This window comes from Tenrec ecaudatus, chromosome Y, assembly GCF_050624435.1.
Source record: "Tenrec ecaudatus isolate mTenEca1 chromosome Y, mTenEca1.hap1, whole genome shotgun sequence".
NCBI classification, from domain to species: domain Eukaryota; kingdom Metazoa; phylum Chordata; class Mammalia; order Afrosoricida; family Tenrecidae; genus Tenrec; species Tenrec ecaudatus.
In genome coordinates, this window is record NC_134549.1 from 17,943,737 (window position 1) to 17,962,422 (window position 18,686).

The following is an 18,686-nucleotide window of genomic DNA, read 5'->3' on the forward strand; positions in this document are numbered from 1 at the left end:
AGTTAGTTCAGGGATCGTTTGCTGGCCCTTAGGAGCGTTTTCCAGTCCAGTCTGTTGGGGCACCACGCCCTGGCCCCAAAGTCCACTTTCAGCATTCCCTGGGGACCTTGCCACTCCATTCCCTTGCTGTTCCGCTGCACTCCCCCAGTGATTTAATGGCTATCCTTTAATTATGTTCAATTTGTGAAATGAAATTCCTACGAGTCTGATATTTACATTATGATTCATACAGTAGCAAAATTACCATTATGATGTAGTAAGAAACATTATTTTATGGTTGGGGGTCATCCCAGTAGAAGGAACTGTATTAAAGGATCGCGACATTTGGAAGGTTGAGAACCAGTGCTATGCATCATAGGCTCCCGGGCTTATTGGTACCACTCCATGCCCGCTTCCCAGGAACACAGAAAGAATACGCACACTCTTGCTGACAAATGAAAACTTATTTCCTGTAGCTTATGATGCAGGTTAAAGTATCACAAAATCTTTCTCCCATTATACAAGGAATAATTGCAAACTATGTAAGGATTCATCAAGCATAAATTCATTCTTCCCTACTATCCCTTGGTAGAAAGATAAACTTAGGGGACTACCTGCAGGTCAGTGGTTCTCAACCTTCCTGATGTTACGACCCTGTAATAGAGTTCCTCATGTTGTGGTGACCTGACCCTCCAACCATCAAATTATTTTCGTTGTTACTTCCTAAATGTAATTTGCTACTGTTCTGCATCATAATGTAAATATCTGATAGTCGGGATGTATTTTCATTGTTTCAAATTGAACAGAATTAAACACACTTAAAGCACAGTGATTAATCACAAACAATATGTAATTATGTATTGTGAAATATTTATGTCTTTTCCGATGGTCTGAGGCCACCCCTGTGAAAGGATTGTTTGACCCCCACAGAGATTGCGCCCCACAGGTTGAGAACCGCTTCTGTAGGGGATGACTGTATCTGTCTGTTGGCATTGGATCAAAGTCTTTGTCACCATTCCACATTTGGTGTCCTGACATTTCACCTCCTGCTCCCTCAGGAAATGTGTTGAGTCCAAAATATTTCCAGAGAGTCTGAGACGTCTCACATGAACCATCAGGTCCAAATAAGAAGCAAACGAGTCCAGGCAGAGCAGTGACAGCTACAAAACACTACCACACCACGCACACAGTCTTGTTGCAACAGTTTGAAGAAATCCTCAAAAAGAGCAAGTTAAGGTCTGTAGGAAGCATCCAGCTGACCAAGGTGTTTACTAATGGGTGACTATTTAGTCCCCTGAGCCTCTGTGTCTCTGCAGACAAAAGTGTTACAAACTATTTGTGACTTTACTGCTAAAAAGCATTGAGGGATAACTCAGTTAATTAGGATCCCTTTGAGGCTCTCTTGAATCTTGCATATCCCTGTGATTGTCTTTGAACCTAGTGCTTTTATTATTCTAAGGTAAGAAACTGTGACTAGTTAAGTTACATTTGCATAGATAAGAGTTTAGGAATGTTTAAGTACTTTGATGTTTGCTTTGTAACCAAGTCCCTGTGTAAGAAGAGTATATATACCAAGCTTCCAATATACTGGAGACTTCAGTCCATTGGATTGGAATCCTCCCTATCCCTTGCTTTATACATAACTCTTTCTTTTCCTTTCATCTGCACGCCTCAGTTCAAACCCAGCTTGATGCGGGATAGCTGGTCTAATCCCCCGCAAAGGTCCAGCCCCAATAGAGTTCAGCTGCCTCCAACAGAGAAATGGTGTGCATCATCACCAATTAGGGATAGTGATGAGAAGAAGGGGCATTCCAAAACACTTTGTCGTTGCACGGTTACATGGATGAAAAATCGTTTGGGATCACAATGAGGAATTAGTGGATGATTTCTAATCAGCGCAGGTGTGCCAAAAGGACAAGCATATCTATCTTGAAAGAAATGTGACCAGATTGCTGCTTACAGGCTTGGATGATGGGATTTCAATTGACATAATTTGGACAGGTTATGGGGAGGGACCATTCCCTGGAGAAGCACAGGGAGACTAAAGAAGTCCCTTGATGTGATGGATTGATGGAGTGGCTGCAACAAGGGCCTGAAACTTACAGTCGTGAGGATGGAACAGGAGTGTGCAATCTTTCCTTCTGTCGTGCATGGGGTCCCTCTGCATCAGAGGTGACTCAGTGACACAGAACAACAGCGACGTCGGCCATCATTGAATTCACACTGTTCTCTGTGAGATAGCAGGACTGTTCGCATCCCTCCATGGTGATTACAGGGCAGTCATGGGGAGTGTAATTTACCTGTGATCAGCGCAAATGGGCTGTGTGCTTCCCCTGTCAGCTCTAGTCTACTACAAAGCAGGTGTGCACAACTGAAACTGTGATGTGATTCCATCATATAGCACAGGGTTATATTATTTACAATCAATGGATTGAATGGAAGTTGTGGAACGTCAATGGGCACTGATTTAGAAGCTTGCTTCTTCGGACGTAAAGCTTTAAGAACCCAGACATTGTTCTTTTGAGGTCCAGGCACCCACGAATTACTACGTTATACTATGCTATTGCACTTGTATCTTCAGAGATCTCTTCTCTTGAGGAAGTGGAGCATCAAGCAGGAAGATGTCCTAAAAGCTGACTGTTCTTAGAATGGGGCAAGAATTAAGTGCAAACTCACTCACCATTCATGCATCTAAATTTTATATATATATATATGATTCACCTTAGAAAAATCATTGTGATTTTACGTTACAGAACGTTATCAGTCATCCGCCTGGGCATCACTTCCATTACCTTAAAGACATTGTTGTCTTAGAGAGACTATATTCGGCAGTGTAGAACTGTCCCTGTGAGTCTCCAAGGGATCTACAGCATAGATATATTTAATTGTATATATACGGTAACATATATATAAAATATAACTTTATTGGTAGAGCTCTTACACCTCTTATAAGAATCCATACATCAATTGGATCAAGCACATTTGTACATATGTCACCACCAACATTTTCAAAACATTGTTACCGACTTGAGGCCGTGCTATCCACTCCTCTTTACTCCCCTCCTTCCCCAACTCTCCCACCCTCCAGAGTTAATGATAAATAATAAATGATTTAAATATCTTACACTGTCTGCTCTCTCCCTTCACCCATTTGTTTTTAGTTTGCTTCACTCGGGGGTGGGGCGGGGGTTCTACATCCATCCTTGTGATCGGTTGCCCATTCCCTCCACTTCTGCCCAGACCTCAACTCTACCCTCATGGTATCGCAACACCCATGATTGCTTCTGAAGTTTTATCAGTCCTGGATTCCTTGTGCTGAGAGCTCTCATCTCTCCCAGTGTCGTAGTAAGAGTACTCAGTCCCATATTTCTCTGGTGGAGAAAGGTGTGGATTTGAACTGTCAGCCTTCTAGATAACAGCCCACATATACGTCGTTACACCATTAGCGCTCTAAAATATATATCCTTACCTCACTACCAAACTACAGAATATCCTGTCCCGTCCAAGTAGACATAGAGAAATCCCCACCGTAAGTAGATGGGATATACACAAAAGATAAGACAGACAGCTGCTGCAAGAACCGTGAGTGCAGAAAAATACAGTCCAAACTTTATACCCCATTCATGCTGAGTACAGCAACCAAGTGCACTCTGATGAATGCACCCTGGAATGCACTCAGCCCATGCAACGTAGGAAGACATGTGTTCAAGCCGTAATCTCCTGGTTTGTATATCGATACAAGCACTGGCAACAGCCACCTCTTCCATCATAGGCGGCCACCCATCTCTGATATCTGAGGTCATAAATGTTGTTTGAAGCAGATAAATTCCTCTTTCCCTGTGGAGGACCTGGTCGGATAATTCCATAGATCTTGTGCTTATCTGCCCAGAACTTCCTTCACAGCACCACGTGCGATAAGGCACTATGCAACTATGCAATAGGACTCCCCAAATGGCATCAGGGAATAACTGAAGTATCCCTTAGGAGCACTGGGAGGGTAGAGGGTTGGAAAGGGGGAACTGATTACAAGGATCCACATGTGACCTCCTCCCTTAGGGATGGACAACAGAAAATGGGGTGAAGGGAGACGCCGGATATGGCAAGATATGAAAAAAATAATAATTTATAAACTACCAAGGGCTCATGAGGGAGGGGAGAGCGAGGTGGGAGGGGAAAAGGAGGACTTGATTCAAAGGGCTTGAGTGGAGAACAAATGCTTTGAAAATGATTAAGGCAAAGAATGTACAGATGTGCTTTATACAACTGATGCATGTATACGATGGATTGTGATAAGAGTTGTATGAGTCCCTAACAAAACGTTTAAAAAATAATAAATAAATAAATACAACTGCAGTGTTTCTCTTCATTGCTAAAAAAATAAAGAAGGAAAGAGAACGAAAGAGAGGAAGAAACAAGAAACTGTGTCACATCCACACAATGGATCCTGCGCTTTCCTGAACACAGTGGATAAAAGGATGAAACCCCGCGAGACATGGGAGGACATGGAACCCGTTAGGCTGAGTGAAGTCAGTCCATCACAGAAGGATAGGTATTGTGCGAATTCACTAGTATAAAGAAAGAAACCAAGTAAACAAATCTTAGAGGCCGATTCCAAAACACGCTGGTAGAAAGTCTGCCTACGGTCCCTAATGCAGAGAGCACCGTCCTTATAAGAACTTCGTACCATCCAACTGGAAAGAGGCCTCACCTCAGCGGGGGTCACTCCTATGGGAAGGAGGAACAGGGTGAAGACCATCCACTTGATGCTGTACAGCATCGAGACAAGGCTGGGACAAAATCAGCAGGCCCTCCACAGGACTGAGAGGAGAACCTTACTGGGCAATCAGATTAAGACCAGGGCAGGGGAGCATGTACATATCAGAGGAGGCACTGACCAGTCTGCTGGTGGGTCCATGGGGAGGAGCATCCTCATAGGGGGAAGGTGTGCTAAACAGTAATTTATATGGAATTAAGGGAGGAATACACCCAGTTCTATGATCCTGAGTAGAAACGTTTGAGTAACTTTCTATGAAAAGCTCATTGATCCATGCCACGGACTAAGGACTGTGATGCCCCCAGGTGCTGACCGTACTGGGAACATGGCTTCACAATAGAAGAACTCGGTGTGGAAGCCTGACTGAAGGTCGGGGAACATCTCAGTCAGAAGTTGCTGTGGCTTCTGACTTAGGACTGAGATTCCTTGATGGAAGTGCAAGCAAACAATGGCCACCCCACACGGTGGAAATGGTCGTCTTTGGACCTCGGGTGGGACCCCTGGCTTCTTGGGTGTCCAATCAAAGGGCCCCCAGAACATCCATATATTTACTACTCAGCGCTCTCCTTGCATTCTTCTGACAGGTATGAATCTGATCGACAAGGTGCCACCCTTGTAAAGAACGTTACAGAAAATGCAACCCTGACGCAATGAAAACAGAGCTCGATCATTTCAGCATCCAATGCATGCAATGAAACCACGCACAGCCTGTGGTTCGCACCTGCACTGTGCTCACATAAACTCTTCTCCACATTACCTCACTATCTAAGCCAATGGATCAATTAGTGCCTCTATCAGCAAAATTGCACTATACCCCAAGGGGATGAGGGTCAATGTTTTCATTTTGCTTTGTTTGTTCGTTTTACAGTGTGTGTTTCCTTTGTTTCTATTCTACAAACAAATCAAAACAAGACGCCCAGTAAACCGGTCTGGTTTATAATCAGTGGACAAGCTGAAAGAGTGGAAGCATCGAGATAATATCTGACGCAACGGTGTATCAGTGACAGAGGATGGAGAGGGTGAAGGGAATAGGGGATCAAGTAATGAATGTAGGAGGGGGGCATAGAGTGGATTGTGAGGATGCATATGCAACCCTTTTTAAAAGCAACCAAACTATGGAGGTGTATGATATGCGAAATAAAATCAATAAAACTATACAGGCAGGCGAGGTTTTGCAATGTCAGAATGGAAATTGTGTCAGATATGAATAGGTAGTTATGTGATAAAGGCTACATTCTTCCACTGACGTCTTCTCAAATATTTGTTTGTTTTTAAAAATCATTTTATTGGGAGCTTACACAACTTACCCCATCAAATTACCTCATAACCACAGTGTGGGTGCCAACCTTTGCGTTGGTGTTTATTCCTACAATAGTGTTCTCATACAGTATTTGTGCTTTTGAGATTGACTGAGCACAAGACCAGAAGTTGTAAACGATGACTCACTTCGTGGGGTAAGTGGAGGCTGTGTCAGTCCCGAGGGGCAGTTGCTCCCTGTGGTGTAGGCTCCCTAGGTGTTGGAAGCACCCTGATTGTGGTGGCTCTGGCTTGTGCTATAGGGATTGAGATAGACAGATGTCTATCCAACAGAACAAAACTATATGTAGACCTGAGATTGAGCATGATGATTCTGTTTCATGTGACTAATGTTTAGCCTCCTCCTCCTACACTTCCTTTCACATGTTCCTTTATGTTCTTAAATGAATCCCTTGTCAACACATGCAGTCATGGAGAAGGGTTGAGGTGATGTGTCAGCATGTCTGTTCTAGCATGCTCACGGACTGGGCTGGTATAATGCACTGGTCTTGGTGGTGAGGTTGATATCACATGATGAAGTCCAGGTGGAGATGTACTGTGAGCCAGGGAACTCGGAGGTAATTTCCTCATGACCATGGTCTCCCCATGTTTAAGGATTCTATGAAACTCTATGACTTTGAACTGGATCTGGTCATGATCATCTTTGAAAAACATGGGATATATCTAAGGGCCCCAGAGCAGGGAATATACAGGCTACCAGATCTAAGAAAGGGAGCAGACACCATGGAGAACACAAAAGATGAGTGGAACCTGTTAAAAGAAAATATGTGTACATTAAAATATTTCCTCAAAAGATTAAAACAAGAATCCAGACACTGGGAAAATATATTTATTGATAAAATAATGGACAATAATGAAATCCCATGTAATAACCAAAACTGTATCTCAATTAATAAAAATAAAAATTTAAAAATAAAGAACAACAAATGTTTGAAGGGGTAGAGATAGTGGAACACTATCCATTGCTGGTGGGCATTTAAATATGTACAAACACATTTAGGAATCTGGTGATTACTAAAAGAGCTGGCAATAGAAATAGCATACAAAGCAGCAGTGCCATTTGGGGGCATACACCCCAAAAGATATAAGACCACTGAGGAACAGATGTATCTTGTCCTATGTTTGTTCCAGCAGTTAAAATCACAAAACCTAGGGATTAAAAGTCAATGTCAAAAAACCCAAAATTGTCATAACTGAACCAGTATGTCACAGCATGATCAATGGAGAAAAATTTTAAATTGTCAAGGATTCTTTTCTTGCTTGGATCCACAATCAATGGTATGGAAACAGTATTCAAAATATCAAAAGACATTTTATCCTAAGGAAATCTGTTGCACAACACCTTCTTGAGGTGCAGAACAGCAAGATAGTCCTTTGAGAATTAAGGTATTCCTGACCAAGCCATGGTATTCTCCATGGTCTTCTACACATATGGAAGTTAGACACTGAAGAAGGAAGACTATAGTAAAACCGGTGCACTAGAATTCTGGCGCTGGAGAAGATCATTAAAGGCACCGTGGACAGCTAAAATGACAAACCAAAGTGCCTTCATAAAAGTGTGGCCAGTGTGATCCTTAGATGCATGGAGCGCAAGACTTCTCCTGAACGTACTTTGAACATATTGTCAGGAAAACCAGTCCCTGCAGAAGGGCTTCCTGCTTGTCAGAGTGGAGGGTGGATAAAAAGAGGAAAGCCCTCATGGAGATAGATTGACACGGTGGCTGCATCAATGGGCTCAGGAATAGGGACAATTGTGAGGATGGAGACGACTGGTCCGTGTTGGTTCTGTTGTGAAGAGGGTTGCTACGGGTGGGGTGTGATCCTACAGTAACTCACACCGACATCAGTAGGTATGCTCAAGGTTTTTATTATCATGATCATTAAATATTTTGCGACTCTTATCACAATCCACACATCCATCCATTGTGTCAAGCACATTTGTGCATATGTTGCCAACATCATTTTCAAAACATTTTCTTTCTACTTGAGCCGTTCATATCAGCTCCTTATTTTTCCCTCCCTCCTTTTTGAACCCTTTGTTATAAATTATTATTTTCATGTCTTACATCATCCGCTGTCCCCCTTCACCCACTTTTCTGCTGTTTCTCCCCCTGGGAGGGAGTTACAAGTCGATCCGAGTGATCGATTCCCTTTTCCTCCCCACACTTACACCTTACCCTCTTGGCATCCCGACTCTCATTATTGGTCCTACGTCTTTATCGATCCTGGATTCCCTGTGTTTCCAGCTCTGATCTTTATGAGTGTACATCCTCTGGTCTGGCTGGATTTCTAAGGTAGAAATGGGATCATGATAGTCAGGGGGAGTGGGCAGAAGCCTTAAAGGACTAGAGGAAAGTTGTATGTTTCATTCATACTGCACCCTGAGTGTCTCAACTTCTCCCCGACACACCTTCTGTAAAGGCATGTCCAATTGTCTACAGATGGGCTTGGGGATTCCACTCTGTGCTTCCTCCCCACCACCCGCTGCACCCCTATTGAAATTAGTATGATTTTGTTCTGGGTCTTAAATGCCTGTAACATAATCCCATTGACACCTCATGATCACACAGGCTGGTGTCTTTCCATGTGGACATGTTTGCTTTTCAGCTAGATGGCTGACTGTGTATCTTCAAGCCTTTAAGTCTCCAAATGCTATATCTTTTGATAGACGTGCACCATCAGTTTTCTGCAACACATTTGCTTATGCACCCACTTTGTCTTCAGCGATCCTGTCGGGAAGGTGAGCATCACTGGGTGTTCTTAAGTTCGGCACTCTTGCAGCAGGAGAAATGAATAGAACGGGTGCATGGCTTTGGAACATGCGTTTATTTTCTACTATTGCAAGTGGTAGGAGACAGAAATGTGGGGCAGGGCTCTCGGCACTTGTTTTCTCCCTGGAAAGGAGTCAGCGGAAAGTCATGTCGCTTTTTAGCATCGGGGACACCTGCAGTCCTGAAGAACTCCATGTGCCTGGGCATCCACGTCGCCAAGGTCCTGCATATGCCCACGGAAGGGGCCGTGGGTGACAGGGATGTATTTTGCTCCTGGCTTTGATTCGTGATGTGGGTGAGCACATCTGCTACCTGCTGCTGAATCTCCTTTTCCATCACTTTCAGAAGATGGATGTGAAGCAATTAAGGCTTGACTTCAGGAAGGCTGATCACGTTAGATGCATCCTCTGACCGATACCTCCAACCTCCTTCATCATCATGGCAAACATGACCTCAAGCTCAAGAACTCAATCCAAACCGCTCTAATTTAGGAAACACTAGTCTTTCCAAATACGACATTGGGATCCCGAGGTAGAAGTCAGGATTGAGAACAGATGGCAAAGGGTTGTGGCACTAGTTGTCCATACGGATGCAGATTGCATCGCACAGGGTGCGACAGTGCCTGTAAGCAAGGCGTATTCTTTGGGGTCCAGGGAGCTGCAAGGTCAGCCTCAGCTGCTCCATCACCTCTGCAAGGGTATGCCAGGGAAGAGTTAACTGGGGGTCCATGTAGCAATTGAGGGGGACAGGAAGCTCTAGAAAGGCAAAGTTGCACCTTGGGAACGTGTGAAACAACAGGGTCTGTAGGACAGCCATGGACAATGGGTTTCCGCAGAGTTTCAAGGTTCTGAGCTGAGAGCAGTGACCCAGAGCAGGCTGCAAGTAATCGCAGTCCGAGTCCGTGATGCCACAGTCCGCCAAATCCAGGTGGGCCAGGGTGGCTGAGACTCTGTTCAGCAGAGCAGGGAGGAACTCGTAATTGGAGCCAGGCCTGCGTACACCACTCAAGTCAAGGGATTTCAGGTGGCTGGTGCAGGGACATGAGGACAGGTATGTCAAGTCCTGGTCCATAAGCAAGGAACGGCGTATGTGCAGGGTCTCCAAGGGCGCCTGCAAGCATCTGAGCAGCTGGTGGAGGTGGTTACCAAAGAAGTTCACAGAGTGCAGCATGAGGGTGTGGAGCTGATGCAGACTGAGGAGCTGAGTGGTGAATTGTTGAAGTAGCTTCTGCACCTCGTCCTCATCGTTCTCCCCGGGGACGATGCAATACAGGGTGCATTCAGAGAGGAGGAGTGTATGCAGCTGGACCATCTGGGCCAGGTAAGGAGCGAACCAGTTGAGGCTTTGCAGGTCCCAACTACCAAGCAATCTCACCTCCTGGACAGAGTCTAGCTGCACTATGTTGAGGATCTCCCCAAGAATGGGAAGCGGAGCAACATTCCGAACAAGCTCGAGCTTCCTGCAGCACAGGTGTGGCAGGTCCTTCGTCTGCTTGACCCTTTCGATGAGGAAGGTGAGCATTTCATTTGGGATGTCTGCCTGAAAGCACAGGTCAGTGAGCACCGTCATGCCAGCCAAGGCTGGATATTTCTCCACTGAACTACATTTGTTTTCTTTGAGCATCTGTGTCTTGGGATGGGTGGACTCTGGATCCTCTGATGACATTACAGAGGCAGTAGACTGGCGTCCAGCCCACACTTTCCAGAAGTTGGTCCCAGTGCTCATTTGTAAATCCAGCACTTTCAGTTTGCATCTCCTGTGCTTAACCTTCTGGGAAAGCAGTATAGCAAGGCCATCAAGGGCAGCCTTTAAGATGTCAGGGGGAGACTGACAATCTTCCATCAGAGCCCCCAGAGGGAGCTTGAGGAAGGGCCACACCCCAACCATGGCCTTCACTGTCTCTCTGTATTCTCCGACAACAGCTGCCACGAACAGGGGAGGGAAGAGCTCTGTGGGCAGCCACTCCAGAGAGGCAATGGCTGAGGCCTCATTCTGCAACACGCTCTGGATGGCCAGGTCCAGGAACCTGGGTGGGTTCCTGCTGCTCATGATGATCAATCTGCTCCAAGAGCGATCCTGACCTGTGAATGAAGAGAAAGGGTCTGCTCAGTGTTCTGGGAGAGCCAATCTGGTTGTCCTAGCCCTCCACACTCTGGACTCCACTGTCATCCCCTTAGCCCCTCAGAGAGGAGCTCGCTGACCATGCTAATCTTTCCAGTAACTCACACTGGTAGAGGCTGGTCCACGTGGGCTTAGATTTCAAACTGGATTCTTCTTCTTCTGACTCAAGTTGACACAGAGGCTGTGGAATCCAAGATGGGCAGTCAGGAGTCTGATGGCAGACAGTGACCTCAGCAGCTGGGGAGGTGAATGAAGCAAAAATAAGTAGGAAATTTGGGGGACGCTACCTCAAGTTTCAAAGACTGAGAGTGAGATGAAAGGGCCCGACATTTCAGAGCTAGGGAACACTTATCCATGGGACTGGAGGTCTCATCCTTTCAGCTCAGGGGCTCTGACAACAGATGGTTTTGCCTCTCTGGATTCATCTGCATCGCTCATTCCCTAGGTCATGAATGCAGAATATTCAAACATCACAACAGAGTGAAATCATCTGGAAATAGAAATTCCACTCAAAACTTACTTTCTGAGTAAGAAGCCGGATGTCCGCATTCACTTTTTAAAAATTTCTTTTAATGGAAGACAGATGTTTCTTTCCTTTTATTAAATACGTTTATTGGGGGCTCTTACATCTCTTATCGTAAGCCACACATGCATTCATTGTGTCAAGCACATTTGCAGGGATGCTAATATCATCGGTTTCAAAACATTTTCTTTATACTTGACCCTGTTTATATACAATGAGAGGGAAAGAGATCCATGTACTTATATCTATATGTTAAGAATTAAGGTTGCAGATGGACATGGGGCCTAGATTCAAGTACTACCTCAACAAAAGTCACTTGGTCCTAATTATCTGCATTCTGTGATGCTCACCTTCCCAATACCATAACGTAAGATGAAATGTGGGCATAAGCAAAGGTGGGGAAAGCTGCCTGTCTATGAAAAGATATAGCATTTGGGGTGTTAAGGGCTTAAAGTTAAATAAGCAGCCATCTAGCTGAAGTGGTTTTCTTGATTTGACTGGTATTGATAACTTATTGAAAATGAAATGTTCTGACTGAAGCCCTTACCTAAAAGACATTTTGTGGGAGTTCATTATCAGCAGGCAAAAGCAAAGCTGGGGCCATGAAGCTGAAGACTTGAATCAGATGCAGGAGAATGCAAATATAACCTCAGACACATTCCACTTGAATGTCAAGAGCATCTCAACAACAGATGTGATCAAGTGAATACGATCGACAGAAAACTGGACCAGCTATAGCATGACATCAATAGTATCATGTATGAAAGAAAAATCCTTCACAAAACAGAAAAGAATGAATGACCTAGCTGGACGCAAAGGAGACTCTGAATCCTGACATTGGTAGAAGCATCCCTAAAGCCAATGGAAGAAACCATCAAGAGCTGAGCAGAACATTTAAAACAGAAGACAAATTACACTATTATAGTGAGATATGCTGCTCAAGGTGAAAATCACCAGTGACAATAGGAGGTCAAAGAGGTGGTAAGAGGAGGCCATTCAGTGCATGTAACAGAGAAAGGAGAGGTGGGAAGGAGCTGAGACCCAGTTAAAGCTTTGTCTCACATAAAAGCAGGAAAAATAAATGCAGAGCCAAATAAATACAGATTCGTTTGGGGTTTCCTCCTGTCGACAGAAAAACTAAACATAGTCATTTCTGCCAAGATCTTTGTTAATAGCTTTGTAATAAAGAGGGGGCTTTTTTTATCCATCACATCATCATTGAGGAGGACAAAAGACTAAGCTTTCGCTCATTTACATGTCTTAGTTTACAGGAGACCTCCCTTAAGTCTACACTCTCATTCTTCCCCTGTGCTTCAGCATCATTTACCTGTCTTTCCCAGAGCAATCTGTTCCACCTTGCTTCCAGGACACCGTGAGATTCCGAGCTACGATCTTCCCCGTGTCCTTTCAAGTTCAACATGAGTATTTGGTGGTCAGAAAATGAGTGTTGGTTCTCAAGAAGGCAGTGGGACTATTCCCTGCATTAGGACAGACTCGGGAGCCTTCGCAGGCAGTGATTATGCATTGGGCTGCTGTGACCTGCATGGTCAGCAGTTTGAAACCACCAGCAGCTTCGCAGGAAAAACACTGGGCTTTCTTGTCCCATGAAGAGTTATCGCACCAGCATTTCTAAGGGGTTGCTGAAAGTCAGCAGTGACTCCATGGCAGTGTGCTTCAGTCTGAGAGGCTGTCAGAAAGTGCTCGACATGTAAGGTCAAACCCAATGCAGACAGAGCTGAAGAATCTTCCTTAGAATTTTTTAAGCGCAAGGAACTGAAGAAGACCACAAGTGCTAGAAGCAAAACAAAACAAGACAGAACAGAACGAATCGAAAGTGCGAATTTCACAATCAAAATTCTATGGTTCCCAATTTTGAAAGATGCTGTTTTGGTTAGGAGCATTTGTGTCATTCCAGATGCACAGAAATCCTATAACCTACGAAGGAAGCACTGTTCTGTCCTGTCCTCCCAAGCCACCACTGTGAAACAAACAACCGCACAAATATGCGATGAAAAATGCAGGGGCCACCAAAACAAGATGAAGGAACACACAGAGTGGGTTTCCTAAAAGAAGGAGACATTCAACCATGACAAGAAGTAGCGTATGAAACAGGGATTCTAGGACAAGACCCTTTCCCTCTGTCCATCCATGGATCTGGTCTCCCACGGAGAGGCCGCTGTGTTCTCCCATCTCCTTACACCAGCCCTCCAAGATCTGTCTCCCTCCCCATCAGCTCCTCGCAACCATTCAGGTAGTTTTCATGTAACTCTCATTCAACTCACAGTTGCAGACGCTGACAAGGCTCCAATTTCAGTCTTGGCCACGGTCCTTGTTGAAGTAGATCCGGTGCATGAAGAATCCAAGAAGGCAGGTCGAACGGCAGACTTCTTCGTCAAGAATGTTGAGCCTGAAAACTTCCAGAGAAGCCAGGAAAATGTTGGCAAGGTTCCGTCTCAAGTCCAGACAACTTCAGGTCAGGTGAAGGGTCCAGGTGCAGAACAAAGCTCCAGAGCTTTCAGAGAGTCCTTTTAAAGGATAAGACCACACCCACCAGGAAGCTATTGCTTCCCCCTCATTGGCTGTTCACAGTAGGTCTCATCATGGAAGTGATGGCATTTCGTGAGATCTCATCAGCCGGGCTGATGCCATCAGAACGGACCAACTCCTGAGAATCCAGACCCAGCCCTGTTCACACAAGCCCTCGGCCATCACCCCTTATGCACTGGGAGGGAGAGGACACAGAAGATGGTGAGGGTTGTGTTGGCGGGTGAGAGGGATTAAGTGAGTGTTTACAAAAATGGTTTTATTGTCCCATTTCTCATACATGCAATACAGTTTTGTCATTATGGATGCTCCTCTTTGTAGCGCACTTCCTGAAGCACAAACTTTTGTCCACTGTAGCTCCTCCGACTTATGAAAAACTTATGAAAAGGAGTAGAAATGCCTCCTTCTCTTCCTACTGACTGTCAATCTTTCCAGGAGTCGATGGCTTCATTAAAGCACATGGACTGGCTGACAAATTTGAACCGGTGACCTGGTGGTGTGCTGACCAATATTTGAAGGACTGACCTCTGCAGAAGGATCCCACACACTGTCTTAAATCTCAAGTGCTCTCAGGATACAAGCATCAACCTAAGAGATTCCATGACTGTAACTCTGTGTGGGAGTAGAAAGCCACATCTTTCTCCCATATATAAAGTGTTCTTTTCTGCTTTTGCAGGGTCATCTTGAGATCCTCCATTGACTCTAAAAGAGTATCCTAAGAGAGAACTTTCCGTGTCCTCTTAGCAATCCTGAGGCACAAGGAGCCCCAGAAGGGAGAACTTACACAGAGCTTGTGTGCTGAAGCAGGTCCTGCAGGACAGCCATGGAGACTGGGTTTCCACCCAACTCTAAGGTGGTGAGCTGGGAGTACTGGCACAGAGCAGGCTGCAAGGCAGTGAGCTCAGGGTCATCGATTTCACAGTCAGCTAAATTCAGGTGGTTCACGATGGCTGAGACCCTCTCTAGCAGTCTTGGGAGGAATTCATGTCTTAAGGAATCCCTGAACATACCACTCATATGCGGGGACTTTAGTTGGCTGGTTCGGGGACAAAAGCACAGGCGGTCAGGCCAGAGTCCAAAGTAATACAGTGCTTTTAAAGAGAGAAACTGCGAATGTGTATGCCACAACTGGGCAGCTGATAGACGTGGTCATTGAGGAAGAAGACTGATTCCAGAACGAGGTGCTGGAGTAATGCAGACTGAGGATATGAGAGGCCAGTTTTGCAAGAAACTTCTCCACTTTGTCCATGGTACATGACACCAGGGGATCTGGACTTATGTGGGACTTACTTGGGAAACATGGAGTGTGCTCTGGTGACCCATCTGGGACAGGTAAGCAGTAAACCAGTTGCGCCTCTGCAGGTCCCATCTGCAGTGGATTCCCACCTCCTGCACAGAATCCATCTGTACCCCATTTAAGATCTCCTCAATAACCAGAAGCTGTGACAGATCTCCTTCAAACGCTAACTCCTGACAGCAGAGGGGTGGCAGGGTCTTTCCACAGTTGACTCTTGTAATGATAATAGTGAGCAATTCATCTGGTACTGATTCAAGAAGGCAAATGCTTGTGAGCAAATACATAGAGGCCAAACAATGAGGCTTCTCTCCTGCTACGGGATCCTTCCCTTTGAGAGTCACAGTGCTGGGCTAGGTTGTCACTGGACGCAATGGATTGGGTTTCAGACCACACTCTCCAAAACTTGGTGTCAGTGTTCAGGCATATATCCACAACGCAGAGTTCACATCCCCTGCGTGGAATCATCTGGGAAGCAGGATATCAAAATATCCTGTTGAGAATGCCAAGCCTTCATGAGAGCCCCTACGGGAACAGGATAAAAAGCCAAGACACTACCGTGGCCTTCGCTGCGTGTCTGTGTCCACCGACCACAGCTGCATGACAGTGGTGGGAAGAGTTCGTGAGTAGCGACTCCAGGACGGCCATGGCTGAGGCCTCATCCTGCCACACACTCTGGATGCCCAGGCCCAGGAGCCTGGGTGGGTTCCTGCTGCTTCTGCTGATCAATCTGCTCCAAGAGCAATCCTGACTTGTGAATGGTACGAGACGTCTGCTCAGACTTCTGGGAGAGCTACACTGGTTGTCCTTGCCCTCCAAAACTGGATCATGGCACCCAGAGCTCCTCAGAAAGGAGCTTTCTGGCTTTGTTACTCCTCTTATCAACTCACAGTCGGAGAGGCTCTCAAGATCCGTGTGAGGCTTACTTTTCAGTCTAGCTACTTCCTCTGCGTACGTTGGCCCTAAGGTTTTCGAACCCAATATGGGCAGGCCGATGATGGACCTCAGCAGCTGGTGAGGTGGATAAATCAAAGATCAGTAGGAAATATGGTCATTGCATATTGAATCAAACCATCCCAAGGCTAACTAACTCTACAGGAAAGGCAAACTCAAGAGGCATAATGGTGCGTTCATCAAATTGAACTTGGAGATCTGTATTGAACTACAACACTCTGGGTGATGGGGTATCTATGGGAGTACAAGAAAGTCTTGTCAATACAATGATGAGTAAAATTTTCTCACGAATCACTAATGAAGACGCTGAAGTAGTTTTCCAATCACTTCAGTATGAAATTGACCCAACATGTAGTCAAGCCACATAGATAATTATTGGTAATTGGAGTGAGAAATTAGGAAACAATGAGGTAGGGAAAACAGTTGGAAAATATGGTCTTGGTGATAGAAGGATTCGTGAAATCACAAGGTAAATTTTGCAAGTATACTTTAGACAAACATTGGTCACATTAAGGCAATCTTGTTGACTGATGAATAACCTGACTCCTTCCCCCCTTTCATGTCAGAGAGTCCCAGTAGTCATTTATTTTAAAATATGCTCCTATGTAATCAAAATTAAAACATTTTAATTAATATCATTGTTCCCTTTAATGTTTTAGACATGATGGTACTATTTTTATTTTATTGACCAGGATGTTGTTATCAAAGCTATACCCTGCAACATTCACTAACTCTAAAGAATAACAGTATTAATTTTCCTGGCTGATTTGCAGAAGCTGGTGCCTTGCGTACTCTCGCTGGGTGGTCTGCAGACCAGCGGCACCATGTAAGGCCATAGCCAGCCCACCAGGGGGATGCTGCCCGGGATGTAGTGGATCTTCTTGTGGTAGAAGAGGAGCCCGTCCACCTCAAAAGGGAAGCGTGTGGCCAGCACCTCACACAGCCTCTTGGGGTGCACTGGAATTTCTGGGCCCCACAAACTAAAAAGGATTGAGCTTTGTTTGCTCTCCCAGGTCGCCTTCCTCGGCTAACTTCACATGCATCCAGTAGAACCAGAAATCAGTGGGGCAGTCATAAACGCGATGTCCCCGCTAACACAACAGGTCCAGAACGTAGTAGGTCTGCTGCACCTCGCTGTGAATGCAGTGCACAATGGTGTCCATGAGCTCTGCCTGCTGCCTCCGGGCAGGAGGGAAGGAAACCTGTCCACACAGTAAACGCTCTTGGTGTAGGTGCTTGTGCAACCCCTGGAGGCCATGATGAGCGCTCTTTTTCCAATGGGGCACAAGACCACAATCCACTCCTGCCCCAAGTCCGCGGGGACATCAATCAGCCACTCAGAGAGCATCAACTGATTGGCAAAGTGCTAGGGGAGTTTCTCGTCAATGTCAACATCCATGTCTTCATCATCTTTCCTGTGTTCCTCCTCCTCACTCTGCACTCCAGTCCAGTCATCTTCAGCCAGCCTTCTGGCCTGGTTCACAGAGGTGAGTCGCTTGTATTTCTGCAGTTCAAATAACGACGGTGCAGCTCATCCTGCTCCAAGGAACTGCACTTGGGCTTGTACTGGGACAGGAGCGGGTGTGAGGCTGCACATCCGTTCAAATCTCGGGACACAGAGAATCTGCTAGCCAGGGCTGGACTCAGCTCTTCCATCATTCCATCAAACTTTTTGAACAAAATAAATGGCAGCTATGCACGACTGACTTTTCCCTATACAATCCACGGAAATCAAGTCCACTACAGAAGTTGGACAAGTGTTTCACTACAAAAGAGACCCTAACACCAAGATAAGTTAAGGACAAAGTGCCTTCGTTTATGAAGGACACAAAGATGCAGACACATTAGGGTCGCCATTCCCATGAAGTCTTCATACCATCAGACTAATCAAACACGGGATTTTACTTCACTAAGTCCTGGAATACAGGGAGCTGTACAAATTCATGAGTAATTGTAAGACCACTAATCACAATAAGAGGGGGATTATGGAAGCCAGAGGAGGACCAAGATTGGGACACATAGTTTATGTTCTAAAGACTTTGGCACTTTCAAATGAAGCAATTGAGCAAGATGCTAGGGTAGGATTCCTGATTATGCAACCTACAGTCCTGTCCATCAAGGACATGCCCAGGGAGCCCTAAAACACTGCTTCTCCCTGGACCATCTTTAGAAGCATGCAAGTAATGCAATTTCCAATGCACCCTACCAGAGGGCAAGATGAACAACTTCATTGTTACATGATCTCAAGGCATTTCCGGAAGTGGTTTTTGATTTGGGGTTTTTGTTTTGTTTTTGACATTGGAAAGTTATGTGTAACATCCAAAAAACTTAGTGCTGAGACATAAGCCCTAACTTAAGAGATTTTGGAGGAGGTCATTATGTGCAGTCAAAAATGAAGCTGGGGCCATG

The 18,686-nt window shown here is 45.3% G+C and overlaps 1 protein-coding gene and 1 pseudogene across 1 annotated transcript; both read right to left on the reverse strand.

The window, feature by feature from the left end:
- Window positions 1–9,414: 9,414 nt before the first annotated feature.
- LOC142435664 (PRAME family member 27-like) lies at window positions 9,415–10,410 on the reverse strand. Its single transcript, XM_075539871.1, has one exon. It carries the CDS (start codon window positions 10,408–10,410, stop codon window positions 9,415–9,417), a length of 996 nt encoding a protein of 331 aa, XP_075395986.1.
- Window positions 10,411–17,010: 6,600 nt separating this feature from the next.
- On the reverse strand, window positions 17,011–17,933 carry LOC142435665 (snurportin-1 pseudogene; annotated as a pseudogene).
- Between the last annotated feature and the right edge of the window lie 753 nt (window positions 17,934–18,686).

Bases quoted from the DNA above. Each gene is read 5' to 3' on its own strand.
- LOC142435664 (XM_075539871.1), bottom strand. From the start codon at position 10,410: ATGACGGTGCTCACTGACCTGTGCTTTCAGGCAGACATCCCAAATGAA.